Here is an 18,655-nt window from a genome sequence, read left to right as displayed (position 1 = left end):
AAATTTGTTAATGTAATGTTTTATAGAAAGTGGAAGTAGCAATTAGAAGCTGAGAGACAGGACAGGAAATTAGGTACATAAAGATCTACAACAAATCTGATTCGAAATCCATTCAAAACAAATTATGCAAGATTAGTTGAGGAGAAAATTATGAAACTAGTGCAGGAAGTTATTGCTCAAATAGGAAGCCATATGGAAGATCCAAAAAAAGTGCTTTCTAATTTCGATTATTATCTGTAATAGAACCATAACCAGATTATATGCAGGTGGCTTAACCTACACACTTTTTAGACAGACAATGTTTCCTAGATTTATAAATCCTTAATTGTTCCTTTCTGTGCGTAATTTTAAAACGTACCAAAAAATTAAATATCTCTTTACTCACGAAAAATAAAGCTTATCTTAACTATAAATCTTAACTCTTTCAGATATTATTGGTCGATAAAAATTCTCGATATAAATGTCCAAAACAAATCGATTTAAAATAATAAAACAGTTATTTATATTAAAAGTCTTCGATAGCGTGTAAATTCGATGATGAACAAAATTATTATAATTATCCATAATTAATACATTATCTTCCAAGTCACTAAGAAAGCCGGTTTATGTTCTTTTACCCCATAGCCATAAAACGAATAACTCTACTAAAGATTACCATATAAAGTTTTAATCATAACGTAAATTATTATTTGTTACATTCTCGAAAGAGAATATGTTGAAATATATTTCTACTATTATTATGGTAATATAGAATGTTTAATTCACAATCTAATAATGACTGACCACGACCGAGAGAGATGCGCCATTGCGCCGTTATAGTGAAAGTCTCCTTAAAAAATCCAATGAACATGAGGAACAGTACGTTCTCCCCCACCATGCAGAGGTATAAAAGCCGCCGGTATCTTCAACACAGACATCACTCAAGCATTAACCACCGCTTGAAACCAAGATGAAGGCTTTCCTGGTAAGATGGATTAAACATACCACAGATGAAGGAATAAAAACATTTTGTTATTTAGATTACAATCGTCGTCTTAGCTGTCCTTTCCAAAGGTCATTGCGAAGATGCCAAAAAGAAAAATGAGAAACGTGGCATCATCGATAGTGGATACGGTGGAGGATTTGGAGGAGGACTAGGAGGAGGACATGGAGGAAGCTTTGGTGGTGGAAGCGGTGGATTTGGAGGTGGACATGGGGGTGGCTTGGGAGGAGGATTTGGAGGCGGACACGGGGGTGGTTTAGGAGGTGGAATTGGAGGAGGATTCGGTGGTGGATTTGGAGGAGGAGCTGGAGGTGGATTTGGAGGAGGAGCGGGAGGTGGATTCGGAGGCGGAGCTGGCGGTGGATTTGGTGGTGGAGCTGGTGGTGGATTCGGCGGAGGAGCTGGAGGTGGCGCTGGAGGTGGAGCTACCGTCAGCACTGTTACCAGCACCGTCAATGTACCAGTACCAGTTCCCCAACCTTACACAGTCACCCGTACCGTACCAGTCCCTGTACAAGTTCCAGTTCAAGTAGCTGTTCCACGACCTGTGCAAGTACCAGTCCCAGTTCCACAACCCGTTGTTGTACCACGCCCAGTACCAGTCACAGTAACCAGAACTGTCCAAGTTCCAGTACCAACACCAGTTCAAGTACCAGTCCAAGTACCAGTTCAAGTACCTGTTCCACAACCTTACACAGTCACCGTTCCACAACCCGTCCCAGTTAGAGTACCAAACACCGTTGTTATACCAGTACCACAACCGATCTTCGTTGGAGGAGGTGGTGGAGCCGGAGGCGGAGCTGGAGGAGGTTTCGGAGGTGGAGCCGGAGGTGGTTTCGGAGGTGGAGCCGGCGGTGGTTTCGGAGGTGGTGCTGGAGGCGGTTTCGGAGGTGGATTCGGAGGAGGATTAGGAGGTGGATTGGGAGGTGGTCATGGAGGATCAGGAGGTGGTTTAGGAGGAGGATTTGGAGGTGGTCATGGAGGATTAGGAGGTGGACTTGGAGGTGGATTAGGAGGTGGACATGGAGGATTAGGAGGAGGACTTGGAGGTGGATTAGGTGGAGGACATGGTGGATTAGGAGGAGGATTCGGAGGTGGTTCCATCGGACATGGAGGTGGAGCATCCAGCTTTTCTAGCGTTTCGTTTGGAAAACACTAAGTTACTAAATTATTTAACCACCTTTAAAACCAAAAATAAAAATGAATGTCTTGCTGTGATAACTTTTTGTTTACCATGGAAATTTAAATAAAAACAAAACTATATAATTTAATCTTTTTTTTACACCCTTCACTTCTCTAAGAATATGAAAGCAACTATTTTTGATTGCTTTTTGCATGAAAATTAAATATTAACTTCCGGACAAGAAGTCTTTGGAGCCATGGAGAATATCTAAAATATATGATTTTCAAGTCAGATTATTACCTTTAATGTTGATTGCCTCAATCTCCTTATCATCTTTATTTGGAAAATAATCATGGTATTAAACTCTGAATCACAACCAATCCGACTTAACTTAAATATTTTCTAGTGTCATAATTTCAAATAAATTTGTAAATTAATTAAAATTTGTAGTGTTTTTTAATTTGAAATCAAAATGCATTGCCACAACTTTTATTTAGGTATCTCATCAACATTTACTACCAATCGACGAACTCCACATAATCTGAAGTAAAAAAATATCTCCTTGATCAGAATATAGAGACTCTTTGGGAATAAGGTTTCTTCATATATGTGTTAAGAATAACAACACTGGAAAGAACACAGAATGAAAATATGTGAGATAAATTCATTTGGTTTAAACTTAAAACTAAGCCAAGAGCTTGATCCTAAGCCTAATATGAAAAATTATGTAGTGGTTATTCCCAACACCATACTTCTGAAATACACACACTGATGGATTTAATGGTGTCCAACTTCACTATCAGAAACACAGAATTCTTTAGCCACAAAGAAAAACAAGATACATCCCATTTCCAGTCTCAGTTCTTCATCCGTACCATGACACACTTAAATCACCTGCAATAACAAAACGTCCAATTTCATTGCCGCCTTCAGCAGAGCTTTAGATCATTTGCATTTCAATTATAAAACTTTTATACTATAAAATGCTAGAGTTAGCTTCGTCTCTTTTCAATTACATCAAGAGATTGTGTTTCGGACTCCTCTCTCTGTGCAGATATTACAAAACTCTCCTTTGACTTTATTTATAGTGTATTTTAAAGGTCATTGCATAATAGCTCGTTTTCTCTATCAACTAAATTTAATAAGAAGATTATAGCAATAAATTTTAGAAATAACAATCAGATTTGGAATACACATTTTACACATCATCACTGTGGCTTGTTCGTACCTACTACGTTCGTCAAAGCTTAGAACTAAAAACTTGCAAAATCAAAACAATATTGAAAGCGTTTAACTGCATGTATTTTACATTTCTGCACATACATACATCAAAATTTATATAAGACTTAAGGCTATAAATAAAGATTAGATTGTTTAATTTCTTTTTTTTTTATTTTATTTAATATCACAGCAAGACATTCAATTTTATTTTTGGTTTTAAAGGTGGGTAAATAATTTAGCAGTTTAGTGTTTTCCAAAGGAGATGGTAGAAAAGCTGGATGCTCCACCTCCATGTCCGATGGATCCAGCTCCGAATGCACCATCACCTCCACCAAGTCCTCCTCCAATTCCTCCATGTCCTCCACCTAATTCACCTCCAAGTCCTCCTCCTAATCCTCCATGACCACCTCCGAATCCTCCTCCTAAACCACCTCCTAATCCACCTCCCAATCCACCTCCTAAACCACCTCCTAATCCTCCTCCAAATCCGCCTCCCAATCCACCTCCGAAACCGCCTCCAGCACCACCTCCGAAACCACCTCCAGCTCCACCACCTCCTCCGACGAAAATAGGTTGTGGTACTGGTATAACAACGGTGTTTGGTACCCTAACTGGGACCGGTTGTGGAACGGTAACTGGATAAGGTTGAGGAACAGGTACTTGAACTGGAACTTGGACTGGTACTTGAACTGGTGTTGGTACTGGAACTTGGACAGTTCTGGTTACGGTGACTGGTACTGGGCGTGGTACAACAACGGGTTGTGGAACTGGGACTGGTACTTGTACTGGTCGTGGAACTGCTACTTGAACTGGAACTTGTACAGGAACGGGTACGGTACGAGTGACTGTGTAAGGTTGGGGAACTGGTACTGGTACATTGACGGTGCTTGTAACAGTGCTGATTGTAGCTCCACCTCCGGCGCCACCTCCAGCTCCTCCGCCGAATCCGCCACCAACTCCACCTCCTACTCCTCCTCCGAATCCACCACCAGCTCCTCCTCCAAATCCACCACCGAATCCTCCTCCTCCAATTCCACCTCCCAAACCACCCTCATGCCCACCTCCAAATCCACCGCTTCCGCCTCCAAAGCTTCCCCCATGTCCTCCTCCTAGTCCTCCTCCAAATCCTCCCCCGTATCCACTATCGATGATGCCACGTTTCTCATTTTTCTTTTTGGAACCTTCGCAATGACCTTGGGAAAGGACAGCTAAGACGACAAAGGTAATCTATAAAAAACGAAAATGATTTTATTCCCTCCCTTTTTTGCTGTGGTATCCTATCATACCAGGAAATACTTCATCTTGGCTTCAAGCGGTGGTGAATGCTTGAGTGATGCCTGTGTTGAAGATTCCGGCGGTTTTTATACCTCCGCATGGTGAGGGAAAAGTGCCGCATGTATTTATTATTGAATATTTAAATGGCTCCAGCAAATAGGTAGATATGATTTTAAAATGTTACTATTACCAAACTTTAAGAAATATTTTCAAATAATAGGCAAATAAATATTATAACAATATTTTCAAACCACATGATAACTTGTCTCACAATTTTCAAGATGATAACTTTGTAATCGCAATAAAGTCATTAAGGAATAATAGAAGAGTTAGGTCAAACACTTTACATTTAAAATATGTAAAGTATATTAAAGTGTATTATTATAAGCTACTTAATAACTTATAATAATTAATTCAAGAAAGATAATTATGTAAATGTTGTTAATTGAATATAAATCTTGCAAGACTATACATATAAATGATAACATATAACCCTGATTACACACTTCTGTTAGACACCTTATAAAACTTTAGATAACAGAATAAGATTCAATTATTTTATTCATAAAAACAACAAAACTAGACATCAAGAATAATGGTAAATAGCAACATATTACAGATTCATCAGACTGTGAAGTGGGAAAGTTTTTATTATTAATATTTGGCACCTTCGTATTCGAAAAACATTCTTTAAACAATTTATTAAAAATGAGAATTAAAGAAAGTTACTTAATCATTGAAGTATTGATGTAACTCTTGATGATCCTAAAATTATTTCATTTTCGTTCCGATTAAACAAATCGTGTACAAATTACAAAAATTAAATATTCATACCACAAAAGTACCTCTAGCGAAAACATTTTTATTTTTACATCCGCTTTAACCCAATCAAATTAGAGCGAATATGGGGAACAGTACGTTCTCCCCCACCATGTGGGTATAAAAACACCCGATGTGTTCAACACGGACATCACTCAAGCATTGACCACCGCTTGAAGCCAAGATGAAGTCTTTCCTGGTAAGATAGGAAAATAACAAAAAAATATATATATAATTTTCTTGTTATTATAGGTAACATTCGTCGTCTTAGCTGTCCTTTCCAAAGTTCTTTGCGAAGATGCTAAAAAGAAAAATGACAAGCGTGGCATCATCGATAGTGGATATGGAGGTGGATTTGGTGGAGGACTAGGAGGAGGACATGGGGGAGACTTTGGAGGCGGAAGCGGTGGACTTGGAGGTGGACATGGAGGTGGTTTAGGGGGAGGATTTGGGGGAGGAATCGGAGGAGGATTCGGTGGTGGATTTGGAGGAGGCGTTGGTGGCGGATTTGGAGGAGGAGCTGGTGGTGGATTTGGAGGAGGAGCTGGTGGTGGATTTGGAGGAGGAGCTGGAGGTGGTGCTGGAGCCGGAGGTGGAGCTACCGTCAGCACTGTAACCAGCACAGTTAACGTACCAGTACCAGTTCCACAACCGTACACAGTCACTCGTACAGTTCCAGTTCCCGTACAAGTTCCAGTTCCAGTAGCAGTTCCACGACCAGTACAAGTACCTGTTCCAGTTCCACAACCCGTTGTTGTACCACGCCCAGTACCAGTCACCGTAACCAGAACAGTCCAAGTTCCAGTACCAACACCAGTTCAAGTACCAGTCCAAGTTCCAGTTCAAGTACCTGTCCCACAACCATACCCTGTTACTGTTCCACAACCAGTCCCAGTTAGAGTACCAAACACCGTTGTTGTACCAGTACCACAACCCATCTTTGTTGGAGGAGGTGGTGGAGCCGGAGGCGGAGCTGGTGGTGGTTTCGGAGGTGGAGCCGGAGGTGGTTTTGGAGGTGGATTTGGAGGTGGATTCGGAGGTGGATTCGGAGGTGGATTCGGAGGAGGATTAGGAGGTGGTTTAGGAGGAGGATTAGGAGGTGGTCATGGAGGATTAGGAGCAGGACTTGGAGGTGGATTAGGTGGAGGACATGGAGGATTAGGGGGTGGATTCGGAGGTGGTTCCATCGGGCATGGAGGTGGAGCATCCAGTTTTTCTTCCATTTCCTTTGGAAAACATTAAATCACCAAATTTATTCATCTCACAAAAAAACCATAAACATTAAAAATTTTAATGTTTGCTGTGATAAATGTTTGTTTACCAAGGATAACTAAATAAAAAGAAATAAAACACCTCCAATCGTTTTTACTTATTTTTTATATTTCATTTTAACAAACGTGAAAAAAAAACATTCTAACAATGAATATCACACGTGTTCTTTAATATCACACAACTATCACACTAAATAATTATCTGACATTTTAAATCACCATATTCTACATTTTTCTTTTTTCGGGTTCATTTTTGAACCTCGAGGACACTTGAATGCTTTTACAAAATCGTCAGAATTATGCAAGGTTCCTATTACTCTTACGGAATTTGGACTATGTTCGTCAGTTTTTAATTGAGACACTAAAGATTCTCGAGTTGGTGTTTCACAATAAACCTAAAAAATTTACATTTAAATCATCCCCACTACTTAACTTGTTTTAAAACTGTTACATTAGCATATGCTATAAAAAATAATTGTTCATGACTATAATTTTCGAAACCGGGTAATAACTTTTCCTTTCCATTTTTCTTCACGTAATTCTTATAAGCTAGAAAAGCATGATTAAGTCCCCCGTTATCGGCTAAATTTTCACCTAAAGTCATTTTTCCGTTAACGCTATCGTCGATATTTGGCAAAGTGTAATTATTGTATTGTTCCACAAAACATTTCGTTTTAGTTTCGAATGTTTCAATGGTTTCATTACTCCACCATTGAATGTAATTTCCGTATTTATCAAATTTTCGTCCTGTATTATCAAAGCCATGTGTTAATTCATGACCTAAAACACTTCCCATGGCACCATAATTTAATACTCTGTTACAGAAAAAAAATTAAACAATTAACATTCAATTTATTAATTTTTAGTTTCCTTACTCCAATCCAAGATGATAAATTGGAAAAGATAATATTGCTATAGGAACATCTAAAATTAATTCATTAAGATAGAATTTTAATTGAAGTATTAACAAGAAATTCTTACTAATTGAGTTATCTCCAAAGTAATTGTAAGCATTAACTGTAATTGGATCAGTTCTCCAAGTTCTCGGGTTTTCTCTTCTTATATCTCCTAACGTAAAACGAACATATTCTCGTATAACAGAAATCATATTTTCTAAATAAGTATCATTTTTTATTATAATCTAAAAAAAACAAATAGTACTTAATAATACTAAAAATATCACACATTTTTATTACCCCATCATAATAAATTTCCAAAGCCGTTTTGTTTAATAACCATTCAGGAAATCCTATGAAGCTCACCATTTCAGAGCTTTTCTCCAACGTTGCATCTTTAGTTTCATCATCCATCCATGTAATCTTTTTAACCCTCTCGACAAAAGCATCCTTTATATTCTTAAGCATTGTTTCCACTTTTGGTTTAGTGGCATTTAGAAATGTTTTATCGACAATTCCATAACTTACAGCAACTCCCATAAATTTTAAAACAACATTATCTGCGCAGCTCATTGATCTAAACAAAAATAAAATTGTAAGTTTTAAATTTTAATTAATTAGTAGTGATGGTAAAATATTACGAAGAGTAAATAAATAAGTTTAGGCTTAAAAATACATTATACATGTTAAATGATAATGTTTTTACAACAGTTTATTTAATTTAAGAAGTCTTTTTTATGATTTACATTTTCACATAAACATCGAGAATAGAAAGTACTCCGAGAGTGCTTCGTGTTCATAGTTCATCATTTTATAGTTTTTAGTGCTAGAAAGAGAGACGCCGAATGACTGATAAAGAATGCAGGAAATATTTGCTTTTTTTTTCAATACTACAAAGATCCACGTGCGCAGAATCAGAAAAATCTGATCAATAGATGGATCTGATCGTGGTCATTCCAAGATGAAAGGTTTTGGCCAAATCTACTTTGGACATGCCTTCTCATATTCCATAACTTATACTATATGGTTACCACTTCGCTGAAATAACATCGAAAATAATCAAGAATATATAGGATATATCGGACAAAGAGGAAAAGCTATATCACTGCAGATGTATAATAAGGTATGGAGAGAAGGAGAACTGTCAGCGGAGTGGGGGAAAGCATTAATCGTGTTTGTATTCTATCGTGGAATTACATTACCAAGCACAGATATGAAACTATTGGAGCAAGCAATAGAAAAATGAAAGTTTTCAAGATTCTAAATCTCGAAAAGGCTATCGATAAAGCGACAAGGATAAAGTCTTAGCTCGCGCTTTCATCACATTTATGGAGAAAGTCAATGAAACTAGGAATTACTTAAAACTTCAGAGAATACAAGTAGCAGTAAATTTATAAAGATGCCAAAACTAAAATTTATAAAACCATGTACCGCCAATATTAGCTTTTGGATCCAAAATATTGACATTAACAGAACTATTAACAGAGTTCGTGGTAACAGCTCGAATTCAAGATCAAGATATGCACTAATTGGCACTCTGTTTTTCCTCTACAAGAAGAGTTGACAATAATCGTAATTTGTTTCAGACACAGAATCAGCCTTTATGGCTATCGACGATATTATGTCTTTGATAGGCACATCTCTGCAAACTACCACTACTCGGTGTCTCAAGCACAAAACAGGAAATACTAAAGTGGTTGAGTTTAAGTTATATTCATCTGACTGTTTGGGAGATATAAAGTTAACTTGGACCATGATAAGAAATGATTCTTTAATAACTTCTTTAACTGGACAGTAGCCTGGTGATACACTGAGTGCAGCAACCTCAAAGGGAAGAAAAAAGCAGTCTTTAGAAGTAACATCTTTAGATTAGAACTAATAGAACCAACAATACCCATAACAGTTCAGTATGACTAAATACCTTTATAAGTAAAAGCTTATTAGTAGTTCTCAATGTGGTGCTTGTAAACAAGACGATAAAACTGTTAAATACATCGTGTATCGTTTGTAAGTACATCACACGTCAAATTGAAGTCCTTCGAAAATAGCTGAGTAAGATGAAATCAGAGATAATTCCTTATACTGCTCGATATAACCAGAAATAAGTGCAGAGAAGATTTTTCTTTTTAGATACATCCATGAAAAGACTTTCAAATGCAGACAAAGCTAATTATAAAGACAGACCAACCTCCAAAATTACAAAAAAGAGGTATGATATAACATCGTTTCGTTCTACTCTGAAGTCAATCTTATTGACTCACAATACTTCTTCTTGTTTTAGCGCTACAGCCCGGGGTAGGCCTTGCCTTCCTCCACTGTCCTCTTGCAATCCATCCGGTTTTCAGCAATCCTCCTCCAATTTCTAATCCTCAGAACCCTAGTATCATCATCCACTCTATCCTTTCATCTCATGCGGGGCCTGTCCCTACTTCTTGTACCTGCCATATTTGCTCTAAAAACCATGCTCGCAGCTCTTTCCTTTGAAATTCTGATAATGTGTCCAGCCTATCTAAGTCTTTGTGAACTTACAAAATTTATTCTTCTCCGTATTCCTTTTGCTGCTATCACTGGTCCAAATATTCTACGGAGTATCTTTCTCTCAAAGACCGGAAATGCGCTTTTGTTCGCTTCCGTCAGATTTCAGGATTCCGACCGAATTTCTGACCAAGGTCTTATACATCCTCAGCTTGCCCACTCTAGATATATCCTTTGACTTGAAAATCCTCATGTGCGCATAGTAACATCTGTTTGCAGCCTGTATTCTGTCTTGTATACTTGCCGTTATGTTATTGTCACTTGTAAAGATTACACCTAGATACTTAAATGCTTGAATATTCTAGAAAGTATATTCGCCTACTGTTATAGTTTCAGATCTTCCCCTATGTTCACTTCGTGTTATCTTAGTCTTTTCTTGATTTATGTACAGGCCTTCATCTTTGGCTGCTCTTTCAATGCCAGTAAATAAATTGACTCACAATAAAAGGAAATATATTCAGACGTAATTGTTTTATACCATATAAATATGGGGGAGATTATACAGACGAAAATATAAGATTGTCTTGGGTTGTTAACCACAAAATTATGGGTAGTTTAATTTAAAAGAATTAATAATTAAAATAATTTAAATTTAAAATTACAAAAAATTACCTTGTTCTTAAAACTGACGTAGTTTTCCCTTCATAAACCTGGTTATAAATAAAATTAACGATCTCTGTGGTTGTGTTAATAATCATACTATAAACAGCTTGATACCAAGCATACAATTCTATTGCAACTCCGGGAGATTCTGTTAAGAAAAGTACGACGTTTATCAAATAATCCAATTCTGATGGTAAAAAATGAATTAAATCGTTTCCATTTAAATCTAATTTAATCTCTGGGAGATCCTTGTATAATAATTTTATATAATTTTCCCAAATGTTTCTCGTATGTGGTAAATCTAAATTATTTCGTTTTAAATAAGTCGTTGTTAAGTTTTGGAGTTCAGAAATTTTCATCTTTTTGAAATCGTAGTATTCCTCTTCATCAGATTCATAATCGTCATCATCACCGGCAAGCTACAAAATTTTTAATCAAAATAATTATAAAGATTTAAGTTTAAAATTACATCTGATAAAGTTTCAGTTACGTTCCATAAAAGATCAACGATTTTTTGTAAGCTTTTTTCATCAGGAGCTTTCGTAACATTCCCAACAATAATTCTCATTACAACTTTTGCAACATTTTTATATGTTTTTTCATAGGTTTCATCTTCATCTTCGTTTTTAGTTTTATCATCTTGTTTTGATTTATTCTTTTTGTAATTAGATTTTTTAAACGGGCTAAAATGCAATAAAATAATTAATAATAAAATAGGAGAGTTAATAAAAGTTAATAAAACCTTGGTAATGGTGATGTAGCTCTTGATGATCCTAGAAACATAACATTTTGGCTCCGATTAAATATATCGGCGTCAACTAAAAATTGTACAAAAAGATCTGTAGCAAACATTTTTTTGCTATTAACATCGGCTTTAATCCAATCAAATTGATACGAATCGACTTCTTGTTCGGTTGCATTAAAAATTTTTGGTACACTCGGTAATTCGATCAATTTTAAGTATTTAAAAATAACCGAATACCCCAATTTATTAATTGATTCTAAATTCATACAGGATTTATAAAGATCCCTGCTTTGTTTAACCGGGAGTGGTTCCGATTTAGATTCGTTTGAGTTTAAAAAATTTAACGTTGAAACTATAACTCGTTCATTTATCGTTTCGAACGTTGAAAATCTTGAATACCACCCGTGATTTATGTGTTCTTCAGTCCATTTTCCACAGGTGTAATTATAAAAATCTTCGCAAGGATCCACGGATAAATCCATAGATAGACGTAAATTTGATGCTGATCTTAAACAATCTCCTGATGTACAAATCGACATCGAGTAATATTTCGCAGTTTTTACATCTGTGTAACAAAAAAATTGAGTAATTAAGTCGGATTGAGTAATTATTTTTGTGATACTTACAACAAGTTGTTATTACTATTAAAGCAATAATTAATAAAATAATTACGATTAATAAAGTTATGGAGACGTTTCTATAAAACCCTTTTCGTTTAAAACTACAACAAAAGATTTAAATAATACAGTAAAACCTCGATATAATTGATTAATACGGGGAAGGGAGTATTGGTTATATCAAAAAATTTTAATTTGTAATTAAACTTTAACTATAGCTAATACTAGCACTAGAACTAACACTACACTAAGAATTAGAAACATTCGGGTTTAGTCGTGCGTTTAGTGTTGGTTCTACTCTTAGTTCAATAAAAATATACAACAATTTACCGCTCAATAATAACTAAAACAAGGACTAACACTAGAATTGTAGTATAGACAGAGTATAGACAGAGATTGAGTATAGACAACTCGGGGAATATCCCGAGTTTATCTATGAACATGGAATCTATGAGCGCTGTCATTTATATTTCAATACACTGATGTATTAAATAGATAATAATTAATTAATAATTTTTTGAAAATTATCGATGAAAATTGCAACATCAAAAATTTTATCAAAACTTCAAATATTGTTTTCTCATGCATCCAATAGTGTATGCTGGCAACATACGCTTAAGACCATCCTCTTCCGTTAAATACCTGGGCATTATTTAGGATAATGCCCTAAAACTATCCAAGCATTACAAAACCAAAAGAGACGAAGCAATCAGTAGGGCAAAATACTTTCGAGCACTAACTTATAAAAACAAAGGGATACACACCAACACGGCAATGAAGATTTATAAAGCCATATGCAGACCGGTATTAGACTATGGACACATATTAACTGTTAACGCGAGTAATAAGACCAAAGATATCATTGATAAAGCAGAAAGGAAATGCATAAGAATAATAACTAAAATACGACACCCAAGAAATCCTTTGCACAAAATAAGCAATGAAGGCCTATACGCTCAAACAGAAATAAAACCAATAAGACTAAGGCACAAAGAACTAAATAAGAAGTTCATAAATAAAAAGTACAACAGGCGGATATTAGACAATATGTGTTTAAAAAGAGACGTAAAAGATGATGACAATAAACATTGGACAATCTATGAAGCACTTACGATGGATACAGAAGAAGATATTTGAAATTATATATTACATTACTGTTATGAATTGTATTGTAAGCACATTTATTATATTATTTATATAAATTGTTTAAAAAGGCGGAAAGGCCCTGGCCTAATAAGCTAACGGTCGATAGCCAATAAAGAATTCTCTGTTTTCTCAAAAACTAAGTTATTTTTTAAAACGTGTTGGTTCATTGGAAAGAGGGCACTCTTATTAACACTTTGGGAAATTTTCATATGCATATTCCAACAAATGGATTTTATACAAATTTTATAACTTAATCGGCGGAAATTGCAAAATACGAAAAAATGGTCGATTATTTCAAAAATTTATTTCTCAAGAACTATACGTAATTTTTCAAAACGGCTTGTTACATTAAAAAGAGGATACTTTAATTAATAATTGGTGATATTTCCACAAGGATCCTTCAAGAAACTAATTTTATAGCGAATTTTAAAAATTATCGATGAAAATTGCAACATCGAAAATTTTATCAAAATTTCAAATCTTGTTTACTCAAAAACTAAAAGTTATTTCTCAAAACGGGTTGGTTCATTGCAAAGAGGACACTCTTATTAACACTTTAGGAAACTTTCATATGCATATTCCAAGAAATGGATTTTATACGAATTTTATAACTTAAACGGCGGAAATTGCAAAATACGAAAAAATGGTCGATTATTTCAAAAATTTATTTCTCAAGAACTATACGTGATTTTTTAAAACGGCTTGTTGCATTAAAACGAGGATACTTTAATTAATAACTGGTGATATTTCCACAAGGATCTTTCAAGAAACTAATTTTATAGCGAATTTTGAAAATTATCGATGAAAATTGCAACATCGAAAATTCTATCAAAACTTCAAATATTGTTTTCTCAAAAACTAAAAGTTATTTTTCAAAATGTGTTGATTCATTGGAAAGAGGACACTCTTATTAACACTTTAGGAAATTTCCATACTCATATTCCAAGAAATGGATTTTATACGAATTTTTAAAACTTAATCGGTGGAAATTGCAAAATACGAAAAAATTGTTGATTATTTCAAAAATTTATTTCTCAAGAACTATACATGATTTTTCAAAACGGCTTGTTGCGTTAAAAAGAGTATACTTTAATTAGTAACTGGTATTATTTCCACAAGGATCCTTCAAGAAATTAATTTTATAGCGAATTTTGAAAATTATCGATGAAAATTGCAACATCGAAAATGTTATCAAATCTTCAAATATTGTTTTCTCAAAAACTAAAAGTTATTTTTCAAAACGTGTTGGTTCATTGGAAAGAGGACACTCTTATTAACACTTTGGGAAATTTTCATACTCATATTCCAAGAACTGGATTTTATACGAATTTTTAAAACTTAATCGGCGAAAATTGCAAAATTTGAAAATATTGTCGATTATTTCAAAAATTATTTCTCAAGTACTAAAAGTGATTTTTCAAAACGGCTTGTTGCATTAAAAAGAGGATACTTTAATTAATAATTGGTGATATTTCCACAAGGATCCTTCAAGAAACTAATTTTATAGCGAATTTTGAAAATTATCGATGAAACTTGCAACATCGAAAATTTTATCAAACCTTCAAATATTGTTTTTTCAAAAACTAAAAGTTATTTTTCAAAACGGGTTGGTTCATTGGAAAGAAGACACTTTTATTAACATTTTGGGAAATTTTCATACTCATATTCCAAGAAATGAATTTTATACGAATTTTATAACTTAATCGGCGGAAATTGCAAAATACGAAAAAATGGTCGATTACTTCAAAAATTTATTTCTCAAGAACTAAAAGTGATTTTTCAAAACGGCTTTTTGCATTAAAAAGAGGATACTTTAATTAGTAACTGGTATTATTTCCACAAGGATCCTTCAAGAAATGAATTTTATAGCGAATTTTGAAAATTATCGATGCAAATTGCAACATCGAAAATTTTATCAAAACTTCAAATATTGTTTTCTCAAAAACTAAAAGTTATTTTTCAAAACGTGTTGGTTCATTGGAAAGAGGACACTCTTGTTAACACTTTGAGAAATTTTCATACTCATATTCCAAAAACTGGATTTTATACGAATTTTTAAAACTTAATCGGCGAAAATTGTAAAATTTCAAAAAATTGTCAATCATTTCAATAATTTATTTTTCAAGAACTGAAAGTGACTTTTCATAACGACTTTTTGCATTAAAAAGAGGATACTTTAATTAATAATCGAAAGTGATAACAGCGGCAGTTCTGTTAGTGATGAATGTGATGATGAATTATAAGCGAAGAGAAGAAAACTACATGAAACTGCAACAAGAGATTTTATATATCGTATTGGGATTGTTACAATGATGTTGCTAATGACAAACTTGATATGAATAAAGTTGTGTTCAATGAAAAAAGTCTTATTGGGGTTGAACTTGATTATTATCTACAATGTCCAACACCTAAAAGAGATACTAATTCCTGTGAATAGTGGAGTACTAACTAATAGGTTTTTAATATCCGGCCAAAGCCGGATAGGCCGGATACTGGATATTATATACTGGATACCGGATATCCGTTCCACTACTAATTAATAGTATGACTTAAAAATATTTTGTCCATTATATCGAGGTTTTACTGTATTTCATTAATTAATTCATGGTGAATGTCAAGAATATATCTACTTAGATTATGTGTAGCGATTATTATTAAACACCAGGTGTAATTTTTCTCACATTAAATTTTCAGTATGGTCATGCACGTGTCAAGTATAAAATTCGAGCGTTTAAGAACTTTGTGGTTGTATATGTTAAAATGAAGTGTTATGTATGAATTTTTTTATTAAATGGAACTAATTTAGATGAATTACTACTTAAAATTATTTTTTTAATTGTAAACTTCCCATGACTGATTTCACAAATTTGCTTTATGTGTTGCATAAATAAAGTAATTTTAATTTAAAATTAATTATTTTTTTTGGATAATTAATGACACAACTCACTTAATGAATAATAATCTTAAATTACAACGCAAATTCATTCCTTTTTGGGTTAACAACTCATTTTTGTTGCTTTTCCGTGAATAATTTAAGAGGGCTTAATGCGAGTCCATTTATAAATGTGGATATAACAAAAAAGCTTTTTAGTATTCATGATACTAAAGGGAATTACGCGTGTATTGATGCTAATCGAATCGTTGAAAATGTAGCAGGTTACAATAAGGAATAATGATTATTGCTTGTTTTTATGTGGGTTTGTTATCTAATTGTAAGTTACAAGAATTTAGAATTAAATTAATTGAAAGTCAATGAATTCCGAGAGTTGGAAATGATATGAATACAAAACTTACATTTTAATATTAATTAAATAACATTTATGTTAACTTACATAGATTTTTTTGTGCTAATATCAACCAAATATTGTTGACTTTCCTTAACACCATTATTCATTATATTTGAACCTAAAATAAATTAAAGAATTAATTCAAAAATATTTTTATTATATCTAGAATAATTACCTGTTATTGTGTTAACATAAACATTTCGATCTCTTCTATCAATTTCTTCGCTATCTTCTCTCCTCATTTTCTTAAAATTGGATTAATTTTTCCCTCAAATTATTGCATCAACAAAAAATATTTTGAAACAATCATCTCAGCGTTTTAACCAATACATTTTTGTCAATAACAAATAATCTTTTAAAATCATTTGATCGAAACTGATAAAACCATGACCTTTCGTCAACGGAGTCTTCACCGCAAAGAAATATCGGCGAACGAAACTCGATGAGACACTCACAACAAAACCTTCGTCGCATTATTATCATATAGTACAAGCAAATACAGACACGCGGGGGCCAAACTCGAATCGAAACACGTCCGTTCGAAACCGTTTACGGAACGATGACGTATTAATGATATCGGATCGATTATAAAGGCGTAATGTTTTAGGAATGATTTATTTTCCATAAATGGTGTGAGATAAAGATGATTATAGGTGTGGTTATATCTATTTTGATTTTGAGATATTAAGGGTAATAAGGTTTGGTTGTGAACGGGAAAAGGAGTGGAATGGTTTTAATCGCGAAAATGGGAAATTGATTTTTCATGTAGTAAGGAGACGTTTTGCGTGACTTGCAAATTTAATGGATTTGTTTATAAAGTGCCTTTTTTTTATTTTTTTAGTCCTCCCTAATGAATATTTTAGTGAATGAGTCAATAAATTTTGAATCTTGAAGAATGTATCATAAAAAAATTAGTAATAAAAAATCGGGAAAATAGAAAATAATGTCTTTCTATATAACAAAGCTATTTTTTTAGTTCATTTCCTGTATAATGATAGGAAAAAGGTTACTGGACATCAATTGATGAAAAACCTTTTGATGTCACGCGATTGTATACTTTGAGGTGTGTCTGAAATTACAAAATCAATGTCAATGTAGTTATTTTAGTAACCAATTGATAATAAAACGATCAAATTCGATTAAAAACATATTTATATTTCTTAATTCATCATAATTATGAAGTAATTTTTATTACCAAGCTTTCGATTAAATTTTTTTTTAATCAAATGATTTCGAGGTTGATATCACCACATCTTCAGGAGTAAATCATGAAAGAATTAATTATAATTTACTGGATACTAATACCTTTAAGTTTCATATCTATGTTTATTTTTGTGCTCGCTTAACATGTATCATATTAGAATTAATTAACAACTTCGAAACCGGTGAAATTTGATAAAGATTTTCATCAATATGAGCAAATAATTTTATTTAATTTTTATATTTCCGTTCTAAAGGTGTTAAATAGTAACATGGACAGATATTTTCATGGTCTAACTTTTTCAACTTCATTGCACCGTTTTTAATATCAAAATTAAAAAAAAAATGGTCATAAAATTATTTCAAGGCGAAGTCCTATCTATTCTATTTCTTGGTAGTGATTATCCACTTAACTGGTTACCTCCAATTTCGAAATTAGATCGAATTTCGAATTAATTTATTAGATCGTAAATTAAGAAAAGTAGATGACGACTCAATCTTATTTAGCAGTGAACAAGAGACTAAAACTTTGCAGTTGCACCCCTCTATGAAGAAACTTTTATGCACCAGATACAAAAGATATTTACTAAACATGAAATCGTATAGTGGCTAAGCCTAGTATACTAATGGATAACAGCATCAACAAAAAGAAATGGCCCGATCCTGATGGAATAACATCTGACGATTTTATGGCGTATGCGTATTATCGTAAGAGTCATCAAAACGTAAAATGACAAAAATTGATTTGATTATTACAAGTAATTTCAAAGATATTGGGATTAATTCAATTAAATTAAGATATATTAATCACTGGGTGTTTTCATACTTGAACACATGAAAATGGCCGTTGCCAAGATTGTAAGCAAAGCACATAAAATGAGGCAAAGAAATGTACAGGGATTGTGGAAGAGATGAAATGGAAAGAAATGATCACA

The 18,655-nt window shown here is 33.7% G+C and overlaps 3 protein-coding genes across 3 annotated transcripts; 1 reads left to right on the top strand and 2 right to left on the bottom strand.

The window, feature by feature from the left end:
• Positions 1-903: 903 nt before the first annotated feature.
• Positions 904-6,774, top strand: LOC111414820 (fibroin heavy chain-like). The gene is made up of 6 exons (XM_071200493.1): positions 904-964; positions 1,020-2,138; positions 3,586-3,706; positions 4,223-4,460; positions 5,499-5,538; positions 5,673-6,774. Exons 1-6 carry the CDS (start codon positions 950-952, stop codon positions 6,660-6,662), a joined length of 2,523 nt encoding a protein of 840 aa, XP_071056594.1. The 5' UTR covers positions 904-949; the 3' UTR covers positions 6,663-6,774.
• On the bottom strand, positions 3,486-4,662 carry LOC111414443 (uncharacterized). Its single transcript, XM_071200170.1, has 2 exons — positions 4,613-4,662; positions 3,486-4,553 (listed from the first exon to the last, which is right to left on the bottom strand). Exons 1-2 carry the CDS (start codon positions 4,625-4,627, stop codon positions 3,570-3,572), a joined length of 999 nt encoding a protein of 332 aa, XP_071056271.1. The 5' UTR covers positions 4,628-4,662; the 3' UTR covers positions 3,486-3,569.
• Positions 6,775-6,779: 5 nt separating the features above from the next.
• Positions 6,780-18,610, bottom strand: LOC111414823 (Neprilysin 5). Its single transcript, XM_023046272.2, has 11 exons — positions 16,696-18,610; positions 16,566-16,638; positions 12,097-12,191; positions 11,468-12,035; positions 11,195-11,408; positions 10,735-11,144; positions 7,888-8,164; positions 7,673-7,832; positions 7,567-7,615; positions 7,143-7,506; positions 6,780-7,086 (listed from the first exon to the last, which is right to left on the bottom strand). Exons 1-11 carry the CDS (start codon positions 16,760-16,762, stop codon positions 6,907-6,909), a joined length of 2,457 nt encoding a protein of 818 aa, XP_022902040.2. The 5' UTR covers positions 16,763-18,610; the 3' UTR covers positions 6,780-6,906.
• Between the last annotated feature and the right edge of the window lie 45 nt (positions 18,611-18,655).

The sequence above is a fragment of the Onthophagus taurus genome, chromosome 11 (genome assembly GCF_036711975.1).
Source record: "Onthophagus taurus isolate NC chromosome 11, IU_Otau_3.0, whole genome shotgun sequence".
NCBI lineage: Eukaryota > Metazoa > Arthropoda > Insecta > Coleoptera > Scarabaeidae > Onthophagus > Onthophagus taurus.
This window is presented reverse-complemented; position numbering and strand designations above follow the sequence as displayed.

Excerpts from the sequence above, each read along its gene's own strand:
- LOC111414820 (XM_071200493.1), top strand. Across the intron at positions 2,139-3,585 it reads GCGTTTCGTTTGGAAAACAC|GAGATGGTAGAAAAGCTGGA; the intron begins TAAGTTACTAAA and ends TGTTTTCCAAAG. Across the intron at positions 3,707-4,222 it reads TCCACCTAATTCACCTCCAA|TGCTGATTGTAGCTCCACCT; the intron begins GTCCTCCTCCTA and ends TGCTTGTAACAG.
- LOC111414823 (XM_023046272.2), bottom strand. The coding sequence starts at position 16,762 with ATGAGGAGAGAAGATAGCGAAGAAATTGATAGAAGAGATCGAAATGTT. Across the intron at positions 11,409-11,467 it reads GCTACATCACCATTACCAAG|CCCGTTTAAAAAATCTAATT; the intron begins GTTTTATTAACT and ends ATTGCATTTTAG. Across the intron at positions 7,507-7,566 it reads ATTTATCATCTTGGATTGGA|AGTATTAAATTATGGTGCCA; the intron begins GTAAGGAAACTA and ends TTTCTGTAACAG.